The sequence below is a fragment of the Pteropus alecto genome, unplaced genomic scaffold, assembly GCF_000325575.1.
Source record: "Pteropus alecto unplaced genomic scaffold, ASM32557v1 scaffold45, whole genome shotgun sequence".
NCBI classification, from domain to species: Eukaryota; Metazoa; Chordata; class Mammalia; order Chiroptera; family Pteropodidae; genus Pteropus; species Pteropus alecto.
Genome location: NW_006442491.1, coordinates 22,164,428 through 22,184,432, shown reverse-complemented (window position 1 = coordinate 22,184,432; position 20,005 = coordinate 22,164,428). Strand labels below are relative to the sequence as shown.

General features: G+C 43.0%; 1 protein-coding gene across 3 annotated transcripts; it reads right to left on the bottom strand.

Annotated features, from left to right (window-relative positions):
* Window positions 1–1,525: 1,525 nt before the first annotated feature.
* Window positions 1,526–17,867, bottom strand: AAR2 (AAR2 splicing factor homolog). Of its 3 annotated transcripts, none has more exons than XM_006921771.3 (5): window positions 17,797–17,867; window positions 17,475–17,538; window positions 14,324–15,132; window positions 10,813–11,042; window positions 1,526–2,942 (listed from the first exon to the last, which is right to left on the bottom strand). In XM_006921771.3, exons 3-5 carry the CDS (start codon window positions 15,078–15,080, stop codon window positions 2,775–2,777), a joined length of 1,155 nt encoding a protein of 384 aa, XP_006921833.1. In that variant the 5' UTR covers window positions 15,081–15,132; window positions 17,475–17,538; window positions 17,797–17,867; the 3' UTR covers window positions 1,526–2,774. The 3 variants fall into 3 exon arrangements, with proteins under 3 accessions (XP_006921833.1, XP_015452734.1, XP_015452735.1); XM_015597248.2 differs by having other exon boundaries at window positions 2,605–2,942; window positions 17,475–17,627; window positions 17,797–17,846; XM_015597249.2 differs by having other exon boundaries at window positions 2,605–2,942; window positions 17,800–17,818.
* Window positions 17,868–20,005: the final 2,138 nt, after the last annotated feature.

The window sequence follows — 20,005 nt, the reverse complement described above, 5'->3', positions numbered from 1 at the left end:
TTTCTGCCTCCTAAAAATACTGCAAGTATTAAGTAATAATTAATTTGTTTTCATATTTTTTATTCATCAAAGACACATAGAGGACTGCCAGCTGAGACAAGCAGGAATAGACACAGGAGTGATGTCACTCCAGCCCCAATCAAGAGACCTATTGTTTTTTTGACAGCTCAGCTATATTATCCCATATATATGTTCTCTTTTGAAAACATTTAAAATAACACAAGGGCCCACTTTGAAATACCTGAGGGAGCCTGGAGAATCTACACCAGAAACCCCAAATCCAGGCGAACTCTTTTACACAGAAGCAGACTGAGGCCCAGAGAACCTAAATGGCTTGCTCCAGGCTACATAGCTGGCTGTCAACAGGGCCAAGTCTAGACTCAGGGATTGGGGAAGAGACTGCAAGGGCAGGGAAGGAGTAAGTCATAGCAGCACATGTAGAGGCTGAGTGTGCGCTATGGACACAGGCTTGGGCTTAACTCTTGTCTTCAATTCTTACCAGTTGTGGGACCCCGGCAAATGTCTGAAGCACAGAGCCCATTTTTGTATCAGTAGAATGAAGATTAAGTAACAGAACGAGCACTTAGTAATCAGCTTTTCCTTAACTCCAGTTTGTGTGTATGGTGCTGGTGGCGAGTGGTCTGTGTAGACCTCAGATCAACAAGCTTGGAGAACAAGGTCACATGACCCAACTTCCAGGTGTTGCCCTGACAATGCCAGTGGGAAACAAATTTTGTTTCAATGGAGCTCTGGTTACTAAATTGCAATGCTGTCACTTCTAGGTAGTTACTCAAAACTGAGGGTACCTCAAAACTCAAGACCGTATCCAGATTCACTGTCTCTCAATTCCTGCAGGGTGGGACCTGGGAATCTGCACTTTAAAATTTATTATTGAGATATAACTTACATACCATAAAATTTACCATTTTAAAGTGTACACTTTCAGTGGTTTTTAGTCTATCCATAAGGCTGTGCAACCATGGCCACTAATTCCAGACCCTTTCATCACCCCAAAAAGAAACCCCGTACCCATTAGCAGTCACTCTCCATTCCCCACTCTCCCATTCCCTGCCAACTACTAACCTGTCTCCGATTTGCCTGTTCTGGGCAATTTATATGAATGGAAGCGGATAACAAGTATCTTGCTTCTTTCACTCAGCACAATGTTTTCAAGGTCCATCTATGGTGCAGCATGGATCAAGACTTCATTCTTTCGGAATCTACACTTATAATGAGCTCCCCTGGTAGTTCTGATGAGTGGACTTTTGGGAGGAAAAGAATGGCAAATTCACACAAAGTGTGAATTTGGTTATTATACAGATACAGGGCCTCAATCCTCCTGTCAGGTGTGTCTGTCTTGGAAGCCCCACTGGTAACAGGAGGCAATGCTGGCTCTTGCTTCCTCCAGAGACTGAAGAGGTTGGGCAGGGTCTCCTAGTGCTTCGTAGGGAGATATGTCTGTGGACAGTGGCCTGGCTGCTCTGGGAACTGGGCAGATTAACTGTGAGAGATTCACACAAGGGGATTTAGTCTCAACTCAAAGACTTTAATGTACATTATGCTCTTGAAAAAACATCTCCAAGGAAACAAGTGGAACCAAAAGTCTTAACCAGCAAGAATTCTCATTCAGAAACCTGGCGTGAGCTGCAGCCTTGGAAAAGAACACAGGGACTCTGATCATAGTACGACGGCTTGAAGTCAGGGTGGCAGGGCCTGTGTGCAGGATGGGCCTGTGTGCAGGATGGGCCTGTGTGCAGGATGGGCCTGTGTGCAGGATGGGCCTGTGTGCAGGATGGGCATGCCCTCAGGACTCCCAGGAGACTGAAGAATCACTCCTCTTGTGGTTGATAGCTCCACAGAAGGGCTGGAAAGACCTAGGCTTACTGGTTATCCTTAGAACTCTGAATAAAGGCCCAGGATTCCAACAGGGCCAATGAAGCCTGTCTAAACCAACAACTGTTCTTTGTTTTTTGTATCTCCAGGTCATCAAAAACAGACATGGTGGCTCTGGTGAGGAATGGGGACATACGGAAGTACTGCCAAGTCCCACTTCTGGGTCTGAGGCTTCAGAATGAAATAGATGGGAGAGGCATGGCACCAGCAAGGCCCTGGGGTCAGGGGACACAACCACCTTGGAAGATTACTCACTGGGACCTCTGGATAGAAGAAAGGGACTTAGCTGGAGTAAGCAAGAGCTGATGACTTGTCAGACTGAACTCAACTGTCTTCTGTGTTACACCCTTCCCAACCTGGGGCTCCTGAGCTGTCACATGCCCATGTTTTCTGTGATGTATCCTCATTCAACAAGGAGCAGGCAGAAATTCTGCCTCATTTCTCTACTACATTGTTTAACTTTTAAAAAGTCACCTGACACTCAGGCCCCTCAGCAGTCCAGGGTTTGTTTTCTAACCATCCTGTGGAATAAGCCATCAGTTCTCTTGGGCTTTTGGCTCAATTTCTTCTCATTCAGAAGGAAATAGGTTGCTGTTGAGGCTGGTCTCTCCCAAGACCTCTATAAGAACCCATGTGGAATTCAGTCTGGTTTAGCACCAAGGCCAGGCTGATGGGGAACCTACGAATGTACCTTCAAGATACTACAGTCTCTTTGGCACTGAAGGAACTTATTTATTGGTGAAGGAGAGAATTCTGGCTCCATCTTTGCAGAACCTGGTGGGGCCGCTGCGCTGGCAGGTCCCAGTAGGAGGGGGCAGAATGGGAAGGCCAGGACTGCAGCTGTGTAGGAAGGGATCGTCCCTGGCTGACAGCATTCCCGGTTAGCCAGTCTCCACACCCTCAGGGAGCTCCACCACCACCGGGGCGCAGTCCTCCGGCTCCGCCTCGAAGTCCCACCGAAACTTCTTGGTCAAGTGAGCTTGGAACTTTTCAGCTTTCTGCCTCAGGGTGGCATTAACGGCAACGCTGCGGGCGGAGGAAAAGAAAACCTACAGAGAACAGAAGATAAGTCACTCCTGAGAACATAGAAGGAGCTGAGAAAGCTGTGGAAATTTACTCACGGTGCTCAGTTCTCTGGGGCAGATAGATCAGCTGCTGGTGGCACAGGCCCAGGACACCTGCTGTGCTCTCCCCAAACCAAGAAAGAAGGTCCAAACCCAGCCGAGAAGCTGAGGCAGGACTAGAAGGGAAAATTTCTATCTTGGGCAGAGGTGCCCCACTGAGTAAGGCCAGTGGCCATCACTCCGGCCCTGCCTTCTGAAGAGATCTACTTGGCACCGTAACTCAGAGTAAGAAGTAGTAGCTACACCAGCTAGTACTAAAAAAGCTTGGGGGACTTGGAAGCCCCTGGATTCCATAAAGTCTCAGGCTCTAAGCCAATGAGGCTGAACTGCTGCTCTAAACTAAATGGCCCACAGGCTGCCAATGTGAAGTTTCTATTCCCCCTAAAAACTATCTTTGATGTTCTTTTTTAAAAATTGTGGTAACATATACATAACACAAAATCTATCATTTTAATCAATTTTTTACATTATCATTTAAAACACTGTTAAATATACATAACACAATATTTACAATTTTTTTTTTTAACGCCTACAGCACCTGGCGGGGGGAGGTGGATAATAGCTATCCTAATGGGTATGAAGTGGTATCTCACTGTGGTTTTGATTTGCATTTCCCTAATGATTACTGATGTTGAACATCTTTTCACGTATTTGGTTGGCCATTTGTATATCTTCTTTGGAGAACTGTCTATTCAAGCCTTTTGCCCAATTTTTATCAGGTTTTCTTTTTTGTTGTTGTTCAGTTACCGGAATTCTTTATATATCCTGGATATTAATATCCTGTTTTGATGTTCTTTTTACTTCAGTTTCATCTAATATAAACATGGGCAGGGGAAAGAACAGTAATTTTTTCTACATCTGAAACTCCATCTGGATTGTTCAATCTGGATTGTTCTAGATCCTAACCCTTTCTAAAAATAACAGCAAACCCATTACTCCTTCTCACACTATTTTACTGTTTTCATAGAAGTTTCACAGAGTATCTCAATGGATCCTCAAAATGCCCTGGGAAGACATACCAGAATGCCCACTTTTTAGAAACAGAGCCTGAGAGAAATTAAATGACAGGACCGAAGCTATCCAGAAAGGAAGTAGTTTTTCCTAGACTACCCATCGGCTCCCAGCAGGACCACTGGACAGACACAGGAGCATGGGGGTGGAAAAAGCTCTTTGATCCACCTTCATGCCATAGCTGGCCCACAGACCACCATGGAAAGAAACTGCATTCCAGGGACCTTGACCTAACAAAGATAACGACAGGTGTGTACTCTGCGGCTGATTCTTTGGACAACACCCCTCCCACCTGTTTCTCCATTGTCTTTCTGTGAGCAGGAGAACCAAGGCTCATTTTCAGTGGTCTGTGGAGCCATTTTGTTGTAGTGGTAGGAGGGATGGAAGTGATGGGGTTAAGGGGGGTGGAAGCAGAAAGGGAGTTACAGAATTTGGTTTCATTAACTTGAGAACTGACTAAATACAGGAGTGGGAAGCATAGCCATAACGAAGTATCAGATCAATAACTAATTAGAGGGGCTGTGTGAGCTTGGTGGCGAGAGCAGCGGGGAAGCTGGCGGCTGTCTAATGGAGCTCACCCTGGATAATAAAGCCCAGCTGAACTCTGGCGAGGGAAGCAGAGAAGCCTTATTTCAAACAGCATTAGTTCTGGAGGCCCTGCACACCCACAAGTCTGTCCCCAGAGGTCTTGGGGAACCCGGTAGCTGAATTAGCAAGACTCTTCCTGTTCTCCTTCTTCAGCTGGTAAATTGTACTACTCTCTACACAGCCCCTCCTCTACAGCCATGTTGAACAGCTGCCCAATGCGCTACTGCCTCTTCTGTGCCTGTACACACATATGCTTTTCCCTGTTTATAATACCCTTCCACCCATTTTACCTCCTTCGCCTAGCTAATTTCTGCTAGTAGCTCAGGCTCAGCTCAGACATCACTTCCTTTAGGATGTCTTCCCAGACCAAGTGCCCAGGGTTACCTTGATCACAGCCTCAATCTCAATTAAGTAACAGTCCATTTACAGTTGAGCTCTCCCAAGAGATGAGGAGCAACTCCAAAGCATAAGTCTTTTTCACACCTGCATCCCACATTCCTGGCATAGAGTCTGACATATAAAAAAGGACCCATTAGATGTTTAATTATCAAAAGAATAAAGAAGACCACAGGTTCTAGGAGAATCCATTTTGGTTCACTTTTCTACAGTGCCTAGTACCAAATGGCTCAGTAATTATGTGATGATGCTGGACAGAATAAGGAGTTCATCTTGGGGAGAGGTGGCTTATTTACCAGGCCCCTGCATACCATCAGTTCACAAGCCACCTCCTCGTGACATGCCTCTTATAAAAGCCCAAGCTGAAATGAACTGCTCTAACCTCTGTACCCCTAGCATTGTGCCTGAAATGCCTTCCCTTATGGCATTTCTCACTCACACTGTGCTTGCATGACAGTGACCTGCGCTCCTTAAAAGTAGGGAATGAATCCGAATTATCAATGTGTCCCACACAGTATATCATCCAGGGCCTTGCAGAGAGTTAGGGCCCATAGAATATTCACTGAAAGGATAAGAATGAGATGTAGGGATTGCCCTGCATTTGGCAATGGCCAGCAGTGAGAGGCTGGAACAGGCTGGACTCATAATCATCACTCATCCTCCCCATCAATCTCTCAAACAGTACCTGGTAGTAAACTCAATCAGAAGCAAGTATAATAGAAGCCTTCAGTCTAAAAAATAAGGCTTCTAATTTGAAAAGTGCTTTGTCCTTTTTAAATAATTTGTCACTCTAACCTTTACTACAAACATGGGATGTAGGAGGACAGGAAATTACTATTCCCATTGTATAGATGAGAACAGTGACAAATGCTGAGCAAGTGATAAATGTTGAGCAGGATCCAGTCCAAGAAGAGAAATCTCAATCCTTTTCTCCTACTAAGACCTTCTAGTGTTGACAAAGATTTAATGCATCCTTCATATTTTCAGCATTGCCCTGTGGGGACCCAAGGGGCTTGGAGACCAGGTACTTCTGGAAATGTCCTCTCCATAGGCCTCCAGGTTTGAGGACACAGCCCAGTTTAACTTTTTTTTTAAACAACTTTATTGAGATATAATTTACATACAATTAAATTCACCCATTTAAGTGTTCGATTCATTTTAACAAATGTATACACCCATGCAACCACTATGATATAATCAAAATAGATATCCTTGTAGTTTTTTCTTTTGGTATCCAGTTTTATGAGTTTGAAGGACCGTATACTATAAAAATCATGATACTGAACAGTTCCATCACTCTAAAAAACGCCCTAGTGCTGCCCCTTAGTGGTCAAACTCTCCCCTTATCCCTGGCCCCTGACAGTCACTGATCTATTCTTCTTTTTGTCCCTATAGCTTATAAACTTGATATTTTAAAAACTCACAATTCAGAAAACGAGATGTTTAGACAATACCTAGTTTTCAAGCAATAATTTACTAAAAGCATACTAATTGGGTATTTTTTTTTAAATATAAAAAAAGGTATTACTACTTTTATCATTAAGTCTGTGTATTCTTAAATTGTAAATTACTTTAGTCAGAAACGTAAAAGCTTTCTTTTAAACCCAAGTTAAAAAGAGTTCAGTCAAGTCACCTTGAGAAATTTAAAGCATCAAGGTAGGTAGCTGAGTCACCATCTTATCCTACTTTTTGGCTAGACAAAAAAGATGTAATTTCCTAATTTTTTCAATTCCCAAATGATTATTCAACTTAGAATGAAACTAGCCAGAGGTAGAACATTTTATTTTAGCTTGCAGAAGAAAAGTGTTAAAAGCAAGACTATCACTTCATAATGATTACCAGGAAAGTGAAAAGCAGTAGGAATCTTATCTTCTGAGGTCAGTTTAAAGAATTTGGGATGTTCATCTGGAGTTCTAATATATGAGAGCCCACCACAAGCTTTAGAATCGAAGCTCAGCCTTGCCATCCACTAGCTCTGGTGATCTTGGGCAAAATTGCGTGATCTCTCTGATCCTGTTTCCTCATCTATAAACTGCACAGTAAGTGTGCAAAAGTGTTAGACTCCTGATGGCAGGAGGTACAGGTAGATGAAACTGATCCTAGCTAGTATTATGACAAAAATACATAAAAATACTATTATGACAAAAACATATCAGAGCCAATGTTTTCTCTCAAGAGTTAAATATGGACACTGGCATTTAGAATACTAGCAAGAAAAAAAGCTGGAAGGCATACATGGCCTATTGTAACTAAAAGTATTTTAAAAAGCAGGTTACGTGACTGTATGCCTAAATGCTATACAATCAGCAATAAGAATCTTTATTTTGAACATAACTTACTAACACACTATTAAATTCAGATTATTCTTTCAATGGTTTTAAACAAATTGTGGTGACTCAAGTTGTTTTAAATAAAAGAAAAAACTGTATCTATTTTTGTAAAACAAATAATTTTTATTCAAGCTAAATCCATGGGATTTGTAAAAACCAGTGGCATCTATTCAAAAGGGCCTTTAATGGCAGAGGCCATTACATGGCTGATTTTATACAAGCTAATGTGGCTGCCTTTAAGTGCTTACACATACAAACACCAGTCTCTCTCCATGGGTAGTAGCCATTTAAGCTCCTAAGTAAGAAAGCTAGTTCTACTTACTTGACTACCTGGGGGGAGAGCAGGCGGCTGGCTGAGGAAGGCTTTTATGGGCTGATTCATTCACTCATAAACACCCTGAGTGAGTGCATCCATATGGGGGGACTGGATTCTCACTGCCAAGATGGCATCAATGTAATTCTCCATTAAGAAGAAAAAAAAAAGCTTTGTAATATCCTTTCTTACATTGTGTCATTGAAATCTCAATCATCCTTCAAGCTCTTGGTCAAATGCCCCTCTTTGCAAAAAGCTGTTCCTGATCCTCAGTCCCCTCATATCTCAACTCCAGTCTGAATTAACCAATCCCTCTTTGGTGTTCCCAATGTCCTTTGATCAGACTTTACTGTTTATACCAATCATATTAGGGTCATCTATTAATATTGCCACAGGGATCATGCACTCTATTCATCTAGAAACATCCAACAACATAAAGTGCGATAAGTGCTAGGCTTCAACTCGGTGTTGAAAATAACCAGATGAACAAAAAAAAACTTTAGGTAAAAGCTCATGGCTCAGTGGGGGAAGTCAGGCAGACAACATATAAATTTCAGCAAGTACAGCCTATGCAATATAATAGTGACAAGTACAAAGAAGGTTAATAGTATGCAAAGGAGAGAGATCAGGGATGGCTTCGCAGAGAGGGATGCCTTAGGATGAACAAGTAGGTACCAGGCAGGGGGAAAATTGGGTTCAATTAAGAAGGCAGGAAACAGTTAAGAAGGCATGAAACTTCACACCTATCAGTCATGCCAGATGGAAAGTTCTAGAGACCTGCTTACAGTTAACAGTATTGTACTGGACACTTTTTAAAAATGTTAAAAGGGTAGACTTCACATTACGTGTTTGCCACAATTAAAAACAAAAAATAAAGAAGGCATAAAGCAGCATGCACGTCTGGGGACTTGCAAGGAGACCACTATCGTTGGAGTTGATGGGGGAAAACAGAGAAAGGAAAGAGAAGCTGGAGAACATGGTAGAAGCCAGAACAGAGTAGGCCCTGTGATCCATGTTAGGGCTGCAGAGAAATAGAATCAGACGTGCACTTTAGAGCAGCAACTCAGGTGGCAGCATGGGAGACAGATGGACTGACAGGGGTAGGCATGGAAGCTGACAAACTCTGATGTAGTCTAGATGAGACCAAAGGCTTAGTTTAGGGAAGTGGTACCACGGCAGGACTACCTTCTAAAACATTTCATGCTCTCTCCAGTTATTGGGTTAATTCATTTGTTTACTTTCCCACCAAAATATAAGCTACAAGTCAGGGACTCTGTCGTGCTCACAGCTGTATATCCAGTCTTAGAACAGGGCCTTGTATACAGCAGGTGCTCAGCAAATATCTGCTAAATCAATGAACAAATCTCTTAAGGGCAGAAATCCTGGCCAATTCATATATGTATCCCTTGACACTTTCAGGAGGACGTTGTATTTAAAGAAAAGATGCTCAAAAACATGTGTTGATTTATTTTTTTAAAGGCACATGTCATGGATTTTTCCAAATAACAACATCAAATTTTCTTGGTGAAAAGTCCAAAGATAGAATTCTTCCAACCATCAGCTTTGCATACCCCACCTGGGCATCTAGCAATCAAGCTAGGCCCTTTCTGCTTCATAAATCATTGCTGGCAATAATGCTTCAGCAATTAGAGCTCAGCTGTTGGTTGTCCGGACAATGGTCGGGACAGCCAGCAACAGTGTGGCCTTCCTATGTTTGTGCGACAACATTAATGTACATCATGAGAACTGCACATATGCCTGTGGGGCTGCGGCCACTGCCATAGGTGAGTTAGCAAGCTGATGTCTCCTACTCCTTTGCAACCCACAACCCCGTAACTTTGGGAGGTGAGATTTTTCCTGCAGAGGAAGAATAAAGAGATTTAATTTCTCTATTATATTAAGAACCAATAAAAGGGCAGTTTTATACCTCTTCTGAAGTGAAATACACCAGGCTTAAGCCATCAGCTTGACTGACTCACACCCACAAGTCCTCCAGTTGCCAGAGTTTTAAATGAGCTGCCTGCTCATGGAGACTCTTCCAACAGTATGTTGGTTTTAGAAACGTGTTCCGTACCTCTGAGAAACAGGCATGATGGCATCTCCACTACTATCCATAGAGAATTCTTTTGAGGAGATCTATACTGTATTCAGTACATAGGGGCGTAAGCACCGGCCTTAAACCAAGACTCAGGCCTGGGTATGAATCCTGACTCTGCCCCTTCCCAGCTATGCGACCTTACAAAGATGACTTAACCTTTGAGTCTCAATGTTCTTTCTTTCTCATTTGCAAAATGGGAATAATCTTCCCTTACAGTGCTTCATAGAGGTTAAATGAGGAAACACATGTAAAATGGTAAACATGGTACCTGATACTCAACAGACACTTAATGAATGTTCACTCCTTTCCTTACTCTGTGTGGGAGTGGGAGGTCAGTGAATAGCCAGCCACCTTGTAAGGAGCAGGCCTTGTGGGGGTTTCACACACAGGGAAAAGAAAACAGCTCATGGAACACAAAATATGGAAACTGACAGCTTGCAGCTTCTGCCTCTTCTATACTTGAGAAAGTTACAAAATGTGAGTGACAGAGGCTGTCCCATAAAGGAAGTTAATCTGTTTGCAAAGGGAGGAAATAGCACAGGATGAAGATTGTAAGTTGTTTGAAGCTTCTTCCCTAATTACCACTCATAATGAAAATTTAATTGCCAAGTTAAAAGCAAATTTCACTTTTTCTGACAGAGAATCTCTGCAAAAACCAGCATATTTTGTTTGAACAGGAAATCAAAGTTACTTTAATGCTTAAATGAGATCTAAGGAGCTGCAGATGTTTCCCTGGGAGCAACAAGCTTCCAAACTCTGTCCTACTGGGTTGCAGCTATGGCTACAGGGAGTAAGAAAAACTGTTTTGAACTGAGTAACTCAAAGGGGTGGAGTGATTAAAATTCCATGTACCCCAGTGCAAGGCACTCTGGGGGTGAGACAGGGAGAGGGTGGTACAGAGGAACAGTTTCTGGCATCAAGGAGCTTTCGGTCGAGTAGAAGAGAGAGAAGTAGTAAGCAGCCTGAGATTTAGAAACTAAAAATTAAGAAAACTTTGGGTTATGAAAGAATAGCAAGAAACAAAAGGTAACTCTCTTGTGGGTGCAAAAGACTGCTCACCTGTAAGGTGCTGGTGAGGAAGTTGTTCTGGGAGACAATGTCCACAAAGAAGTCGGCAGGGATCTCACCAAGCTGGTGGTACAGGATGGAGATGAGGTTGATGTAGAGGCTGTGGTGCTTCACCATGGCTTCCTCTGACCGGCACAGGAGGTTTAGGAGCCGCTTCCAGTGTTCAAATGCCTCATACACATTCCCCAGCAGGAAGCACACAAAGGCAAACTGAAGTTCACCTGAAAGGTACAGAGAGGAGACATGATCCTGAGGGAAAGGAATACCAGCTGACCCTACAGGGTGGTCAGTTCCACTGGACCTCAGCAAAGGGTGGTCTTTTCTCCTTGTCTCTCTTGCAGAGCGTAGCATGGGGTCCTGCATCAAGCAGGTGCTCAACCAGTTTGCTGAACTGCTATATATTCAAGCCACAGGAAATCAAACTGTGGTTTTGGATTTCTGTAAAATCAAACTATAAGAGAAGAAATATACTTAGTATTTGCCTGGTGTTTAAAGAGTTTACAAAACGTGCCTGTAGATATTATTCTAAGTGGATCCCAAACCTGGCTGCCTATCAGAATTACTAGGAGAGTTTGCTTAAAATAAAGCTGCCCAAACTTCACTCCCAGAGATCCTGGCTGAGGATAGATGATGGGGCCTCAGTATTTGTAGCTCTAATTCTGATGCAGATGGTCTACTCCAGGTCAGGAAATGCTATATTACACCACGAAATCCTTGGACTAACTCTTCAAGGCAGTCAGAGAAGGTGGTATTTGCCTCGTTTTATAGATGAGGTCAAGGGACTTTTCCAAGGTCACACATGTAATATTTGGTGATGTGAACAATGGAAAGATAAAACAGATTTCTTATTGGGTAGGAACCATTCTAGGGCCTCCCAAACAGAAAAATTCGTGAGTACTCATTTCAGGGTTAGCCTGCCTGCCAGATCATTGTTGTTTAATCACAGGGCTCTGTGATTTAATCTCTAAGAGCGTGTTGGTGGCTAAGAGCATGGGCTCTGGAGCCAAACTGCCTGTGTTCAAATCTCAGCTACACCACTTAGCAGATGTGTGACCTTGGGCAAGTTACTTAATCTGCTTATGCCTCAATTTCCTTATTTGAAGGTTGCAGTGATGATTAAATGAATCAATATAGTACATGTAAAGCATTTAGAATAATATACAGCACAAACTAGCACTCAAGAAACATTAGTTATTGTTCCCATATTTCCACTGAAAGCCAGTCTCAAACAAAGAGAACCATTGATCCAGAAGCCATTGTCCTTGGACTAGCAACTGGGTCTCTTGTTGCCAAGATATACTCTTGCCAATCAGAAGTGTTCTCTCTGGCTTTAAATTTTTTTATTTTTTAAATTCTCTGGCTTTAAATTTAATGAGGGTTTCTGTGGGCCTACATGTGAGCCATAAAAAGAACAGATGCACTCAACACCAAATCTCTCTTCTAATGCTTGGTGTTTGATCTCTGTCACCTCCAGAGACTTGGGAAAACTAGTTCCTGTCCCTAGGCCTGTAGAATTAAGTTTTATTTGTGTGACTAGCTAGCTATTGGGTCTAGATATGCTGGACATTTGACTGATATTTTCAAAATATGTATAGTCAAATTTCCTTCATATGATCGATCTTAATGATGTGCTTCTTCAATCAGCTTTTCCTGGTTAGTGTGAAAATATAAGCTTATGCTCCGAATTTAGGGCATTTATTTAAATTCCTGCATTTCTAGCCTAGTCTAAAATTAAATTGAGATCAGAAATAATTTCAAAGAGCTGTCATGAAGATACAAAGTGATCCCTGCAACAGACCTTTGCATAAGATTACTCTGAAGAACTGAAATGTTTAAGAGGTAGAAAACATGATTTCAGTTCATTTTTAAGCCAGAATTTCAAGTGTTACTTATTAAATGAAAATACTGTGTAGTGCATTAAGAAGCCTCCTTAAAAAATGTCCCTTTTTATCAGCTGAGCCAATGATATAAAAGGCCTTATATTTAAACTTCTCACTGATCTTCAGAAAGAAAAATATGCAAATACCTAACCTGTAAGAGAAAAAATATAGTTGTTAAAGATATGATGTTTGCTGTCACTAGTAATTGAAAAATATAGTTGACCCTTGGACAATGCAGGGGGTGGGCTGCTGACCCCCTATGCAGTCAAAAATCCATGTATAAGTTTTGACTCCCCAAAAACCAAGCTGTCCATCTGCAGGGGACTGGTTCCATGAACTTCCTGCAGATACCAAATTCAGCAGATGCTCAAATCACTCATATAAAATGGCACAGATCAATGCATCCAGTTGGCCCTCTGCATCTACAGACCCCCAACTGAGGACTGAAAACAGGTTATTTACTGAAAAAAATCCACATATAAGTGGACACACACAATTCAAACCTGTGTAGCTCAAGGGTCAACTGTAAATTGAAATAAGACATCATTCTCCAACCATCCAGCTGGGAGAGGCCTTTGCTAAATTGCCTTGTTGAAGGTAATGGGCAATGGCCTCCAACCCGCTGGTGAGGATGTACAACCTTCACTTAGTTGGCTGCATACTCTGATCCAACAATTTCAACCCTAAACACATGCAGAAATACACACAAGGATGTTCATTAGACGACACCTGTAATAGGGAAAAGAGGAACATCTTAATGACTCATTAGCAGAAGGTTGGTTCAATAACTATGGGACTTAAGCAGCCACTAAAGAAAAGTAACTGCTTCAGTAACATGGAAAAATGTTTATATTAAAGTAGGTTACAATATACTGTAATTCTGTTTTCGTAAATGTAACATACACATGAACACATATAATTGTATTTTAAAAAGACTAAAAGGAAATACAAAGAAATATATAGAGAAAAGCAAATATATATATTGTTTATGTGTGTATGTGTGTATATATCAATATCTATATAAAAAAGATGGAAAGTAAATACACCAAAATAATTATGTAAAACATGATTATTTCCAGGTTGTGGGAATTAGAGTGAATTTTATTTTTTTTCTATTACGAACATATATTATTTTTAAAAGGTAGAAAAACAACAATGAAAACTATGATGATTTTTTTAGACGTCACTGTCCTGGTCTAAGCCAGTAGAGAGACCAACATCTTGAGAGAGTCAGGAACAAACTGAGGAGGGAGGTGGGAGGCCTGGAAAAAAGCAGCCCTTCCACCACTTAGCCAAATCCTTTCCCTCTATGGACCTCGACCTGTAAAATGAGAGGCTGGGTAACAGCCATGATTCCCGAACACAGGATTATCTACATCAGGTTCACCTAGGGGTCGTGTTTATTACATAAATAGGCAGACAGCTAAATTGCTGGAGCCCTGCTCCAGAACTCTTGAGGTAGTATCCAGGAGCAAGGCCTGGACATCTGTATCTTTAATAAGTGTATTGGGCATGACTGCCCCCTAGGCAGGTTTAGAAACCACTGGACTAGATAATTCAAAAGTACCCCTACTACATACCCCTCCCTTAGCCCACTCCCAAAAAGCTCTGTTCCTCCTCACCGAGCACATCCTGGGGGCTGCTGGGGAACTGCTTGCTGAGCACAGTCTCCAGGGCATAGCTCAGGTCCATGCTGTGCCTGGTTATCTCTGCTGGCGTGGCACCTGCCGGGAACATCTGTGTGGGCAGCTCTGAGAAGCGGATCTCTGTCCCAGCTTTGGGCTTCATCTCAGGCAGCCGGGCCAGGCCTTCCTGGTAGCTTTTGCACTCAGTGCCACAGCGGGGTAGATTCTGCCCCATCCGGTCCTTGGTATGCTTCATGGGGAGCACAGGCAACACCTCTGAGAAGGCGCAGATCTGTCGGCTCTCAGGCTGCAGCTTCTCCATTGAGGCCTCAGTGATGAAGTTGGTGAGTGAGATCCACTTCTTGAGCGTGGCATATGGGTAAGGTCCCAGGAACTGGTCCAGCTCCTGGAGGTTGGCCCTCATAGCCTCCACCTCATCCTCTGGGGCTGGGGATAAGTCTACCTCTTCCTGGACTGCATTCCAGCGCAGGACGATCAGCCCCCGCTGCTGCAGGCTAAGGAAAAAGCCCATACGAGGGCCTACCTCCCTGGGATTGGCCTTGTCCACAGAACTGTAGTGGAGGAAGTGGATGCCTGGTGGGATCATCTTCACGCCCCGGAACTTGGGCCCCACCTCCCAGGAGTTGTAGTCAATGCCAAACTCTGTCCCCTTGGGCATATTCAGGATGACCACAGTGGCCCCTTCAAAAAAGAGGCGCTTGGCAAGCTCAGGATCCATCTGCATGGCAGCCATGGGACCAGTGGTGGGTGACCAAAAGGAGAACTCCTCTTGTCTTTCAGAAAAGCTGAAAAAGAAAGAAAATAGAGTTCATCAGAACATAGGGAGGAATGTTTCACTTGCTGAGCATCCTCAATGTGCCAGATATTGAATCAGACCCCTGACATAATTATCTCCCTTAATCCTCACTACAACCCTGCATCCATTTTATAAATGAGAAAAATGAGACAGAGAAGAGGATTTTTGAGTTTTGGTTGAATGAGCAAGAACGCTCACTTCACAGCTGGAAAGACATCAAAGAGAAGTGACATGTTCAAGGTTACAAAAGGACACACAGGTCACACAAATCAGAACCAGGGTACCCTGCCCTCCAGACCAGTGTTCTTTCTGCTGTCCACTTGGGACTGCTCTCAGACCTCTCTCTCTCACACACACAACAGAGGACGAAGATGGAGACAGCCCGGATGGCCCATTCTAAACTATAACTCTGCCTAAAATCTATTGCTGGAGAATCCCAGAAGAGCTGAGAAAGATGATTAAATCAAGCATAGACCCAGTTTCCCATAAGCCTCAGGGAAGACCCAGAAATGAACAGAGTTGGAAAGCAGATGTTCAGCATCTAAAATTCACAATAGATTTGGGAAGTGAAGAGCATGTCAACCACAAACCTCCCATTCTCCTTTTACCTAAAACCTAAAGTCCAAGGAGTGAAGCAACTTCCTAAAGGGCCCAGTCAGTGGCAGCTTCAGACCACTTGCCCAGAATGGATTCAGGTGGCATGGCTGGCCTAGGACCAGTGCTTAGAAGAGAAAGAGCTCAGAACATTTATTTTACCCACCTCTGAACTATCTGTGAGGACATACTATAAAACTTCTGTAAGCAGACAGACTCTGCCTCTATAATATTTATGAAGAATAGTTCCAACATGAACTAATTTAAACCAAACAATTATCTAACCTCCTAGTCCTAAGACACCTACCTATTCAATTCAGCAAATAATCACTGAATGCCTGCACTGTGCCAGGATCTTTACCAGGCACTAAAAAAAAATATCCACAAAGTAAGACAGGCACTTACAATCTAGCCAGACATATGAACAAGACCCCAAAATTTCACAAAGAGAAAGAGCCGCCTGTTTAATTCTTTTTACTCTTTTTATTTTGAACAAACAGTGAAAAATGGAAGACCAGCCCTTTCCCCAAAATGTTAAGGGTATAGTTTACCATCTTAACCCAAAAAAACACTACAAATGACTCTCACTCTAAGTCAGCATTTTTTTCAAACTTCACATCACAACTTGTTAATGGCTTAAAAAATCAATTTAGAGTCTCGACCAGCATTAATTTTTTAAATGAAAAGAACAAAATAAAAACAATCAGAATACATCAGGAGTAGAATAAATAATATTGTTTCTGAAGTTTTGTGTGTCTGTACGTACTCTTGGTTGTGACGTAAAATATATTTGTTACTGTAGGTCATAGTCAAAAAAGTCTGAAAGTCACTGCTCTAAATTATTTATATCATCATCATCCTATTCTCAATCCTAAATTCAGAAGGTACTTAATAAATATTTGCTAAATGAACAGCTATTGCATTTATAATTGCTCATCAATTAGCCACTTTCCCTCGGCATCTGTGTGTTCCTTCTTGATAATGACATTCCTTCCATTCTAATTCCACCAGCCTGTCATTCTATTCATTATATCTTCAGCAGCTGGCACGAGGCCTGGCACAGAGAAGACGCCCTGGAATGCAGAAAGTCACATCTACCCAACTTCTCTCCACCACCTCCTTAATCCAAACTACCATATCCCTCACCCAGAGTGCTTGCCCCTCCGGTCCATTCTCCATCCAAAAGCCAGAGAGACCTTTTCAAAATGCCAATCTAAGCATGTTACCACTTACACTTAATACCCTCTGAGTGGCATCCCAAGTGGCTCTTGGAAAACCAAAATTCTTACCATAACCTACAAGGTCTGCATGGTCTGGCCTCTGGCAACACCTCCAGCTTGTTTCATACCATGCTTCCCCCACCTCCAAGCTCTGTTCCAGTCACATTGGCATCTTTCAGACCCTCAAACAAGAGACTCTTGGATAGAAAACTCCTGCCTCCCCTCTTTGTCAAGTCATTTTTCTGATCTCAGCTCAATATTCCCTCCTCAGTAAAGCTCCCTTGACTGCGAGCTGGGTCAAGTCTCCTATTATGTACTCTCACAGCACCTTGTACCTTTTCATTTTACTTTTCGAGGTTGCAATTTTGCCAATATTTAATAGAGAGCTGTCTCCTCCACAAGACTTGAGTCTTTTTGTACCTCTGGCACATATCAGACGCTTGATAAACATTTATTTAATAAAACCGTGAAACCCATTTTGTAGTTAATAAAGGTTCCATTTGGGGAAAGAACTTACCTGAAGTTATAGAGAGTAGGAAAGAACCAGATAGGGCGCAGCCAAGGTCTCCGGCCCCCAAGTTCTAAAGTTAGGAAAAAAGCGAAGTTACTCTGGGCGCCCAGGAAGTACTGGCGACGGTGTCTTTGGTGACGGTTTCCCAGGGAGAAAGGCCTGCAAAGACATGAGGGTCCCACCACCAGCCCACAGATCTGGGCGCGGCCGTCCAACCGAGGTGCCCTGCGTCAGGGCACTCCGCGAGCCCAAGCTGGGAAGAGGAGTGGCCCAGCCAAACAGACAACGAAAGCGGAGAAGTTAAAACGGACCAAAAGGCCGCACTCACCACCTTCAGCCTCGCCCCAATCTCAGGCACCGCGGAAACACACCGGAAGTTTTACCGCTTTGGTGCCGGACAAGAGCTACAGGAAAAGCAGTCCGGCAGAGCTCTCGGCCGCGAGAGAAACGGTCCGTGCCTGCAGGTTCCTCCCCATAAACTCTTTTGCATCGGGTTACTCCTTTTCACTCCTGAACCTTGGATAATAACTTTCGTCAAACTATGCATTTTATATCCCTCTCCAGAAACACATCCACTAACCATGGGACCTTTGGTCTCAATCAGTCATGATCACTGAAGCTGGGGTCAAGGTCATGGCTGCTTAGTAGAATCAGATGCTCCATGGTCCTGGTCAACCATTCTCTACCTGAGTGAGTGTCACAGCTGCCCATAATCCCTCAGTCTCAGCTTCTAACCACACTCAGGCCTAAGAGACAGCCTTAGAAACCCGGCTCCCAGCTAGGAGAGAACCAGTGTCAGCAACAGTAGTCACCACATCGGTCTCTCCCAGTGTCATCCTGTGTCCTCTGGCAGGGCAGGGCTAATATGATATTTCAGTCAGGTTGTAAAAGTGCCCTGAGGTGGGAATCTGCCTGTCTTGTTCTTTACTGTCTCCTTGAAACCTGATACAAAACCAGGCACAAAGGCTCAGCTCAGTACATATATTATGTATTTAATTAATGATAGTAATTTGGCATTAATAAATGGCTCCTATTCGGGGTCCTAGCCCTGTGCTGGGTGGTTGTATCAGTCAGGGTCCAACCAAAGAAGCAGAACTAATAGAAGCTATATATTAAGAGATTTATTGCAAAGAATTGGCTTATGTGATTGTGAGGGCTGGCTCTATATAAGTCCTAACTCCATAGGGCAGACCATTCATATCTGATTTCTAAACCTTACACTACCCTAGTAAGTAATTTTAGCATTCCCAACTTACAGAAGAGAACACTGAGGCTCAGTGAGTTTACACAGCCAGAGAGTGGCAGAGCTAGGAAGCAAACCAAGGTCTGACTGCCTGTTCTTGTCTCTGTGCTGCTGTTTCTTAGCTTGTCTGTTACAATTCCTAGTGACAGCTGGACACATCAATCTGTCTCTGTCAAAATTCATCTCTTAGTGGTTACAGACTAGACTGGGCCCTGCAGTCATGGTTAATCACAATGAGGTACTGCAGGATTAACCAGAGATGGCCTCCATCAGTCACAGTCATGCGTGTCAATCTCAGCCTGTCATGTCAGTTCCATTTCCTGCATGAATAAGCTCAGCTCCTTCCTAACCCCTCCCTATTCCCAGTCTTAAGTGCTGAGCTCTTTGGTCTGGTCTCACAGCTCCCTTTTCCAGCCACCTCACCATCTTCTCAGAGACTCCAGGGTACTGTATTATGTGCATGGAAGCTGTAGATGGTGGCCTGGGAATCCACCTTGTAGGTTGCATGTTCATCCAGATCAGATTTCTCAATCCTGGTACTATTGACATTTAGGGCCAGAAGATTCTTTGTTATGGGGGCTGGCCTGTGCATTGCAGGATGTTCGGCAGAGTCCTTGGCCTCTATCCACTAGATGCCAGTAGTACCCCTCAGTTGTGACAACGAAAAATGCCTCTAGACATTGCTAAATGTTCCCTAAGGGGCAAAATAACTCCACCCCTATCGACGCTGAGAACCACTGATGTAAATGAAACAACCTCAGGTTATTCCCAAGCAGCAGAAGCTGACCCTATATTAGTGAGAGATGGAGATACAGATCCAGGGTGTGTGGGGACCCAATGTTTGCAAACCAAGTCTTATTGTAGAACCCCAAGGGTGACATATAGCTAAAGCAAACCTACTGGGAAAATTCAGGTAAGGAGTCACAAAGCTCTTGGAAGCAATTGCCTCTGGAGAGGGTTAAAGAATTGCTTTTTACTACATAGCATTTTGTATAATTTAATGAATTAGTTTTTAAAAAGAAATAGTATTAGTCTTGGAAATTATAGGGAAGTGCTCTGCATTTAAGTTTTTAAAAAGTATTTAGAATGTTATGTACAAAGTAACTTCAACTCTGGGAAAAATATATGTATGTGGAGAGTCTGGAAGATAATGCACTGATTACCAGTGGTTCTTGCTTGTGAGATTTCGGGTAATAAAGAAAGGTGATCTGGGGTGAGTCACTTAGTAGAATAAAAAGGAAAGTGCTGGTACACGCATTTCAGGTAGTCCAAGAGGTGATTTAAGTTTTACATG

What these genes read in the sequence shown, in the direction of transcription:
- AAR2 (XM_006921771.3), bottom strand. Translation starts at nt 15,080, where the DNA reads ATGGCTGCCATGCAGATGGATCCTGAGCTTGCCAAGCGCCTCTTTTTT. An exon ending in CAGCCCCCAGGATGTGCTCG is followed by an intron (nt 11,043 to 14,323) that starts GTGAGGAGGAAC and finishes TGTACCTTTCAG; the next exon opens with GTGAACTTCAGTTTGCCTTT. An exon ending in TCCTCACCAGCACCTTACAG is followed by an intron (nt 2,943 to 10,812) that starts GTGAGCAGTCTT and finishes TGTTCTCTGTAG; the next exon opens with GTTTTCTTTTCCTCCGCCCG.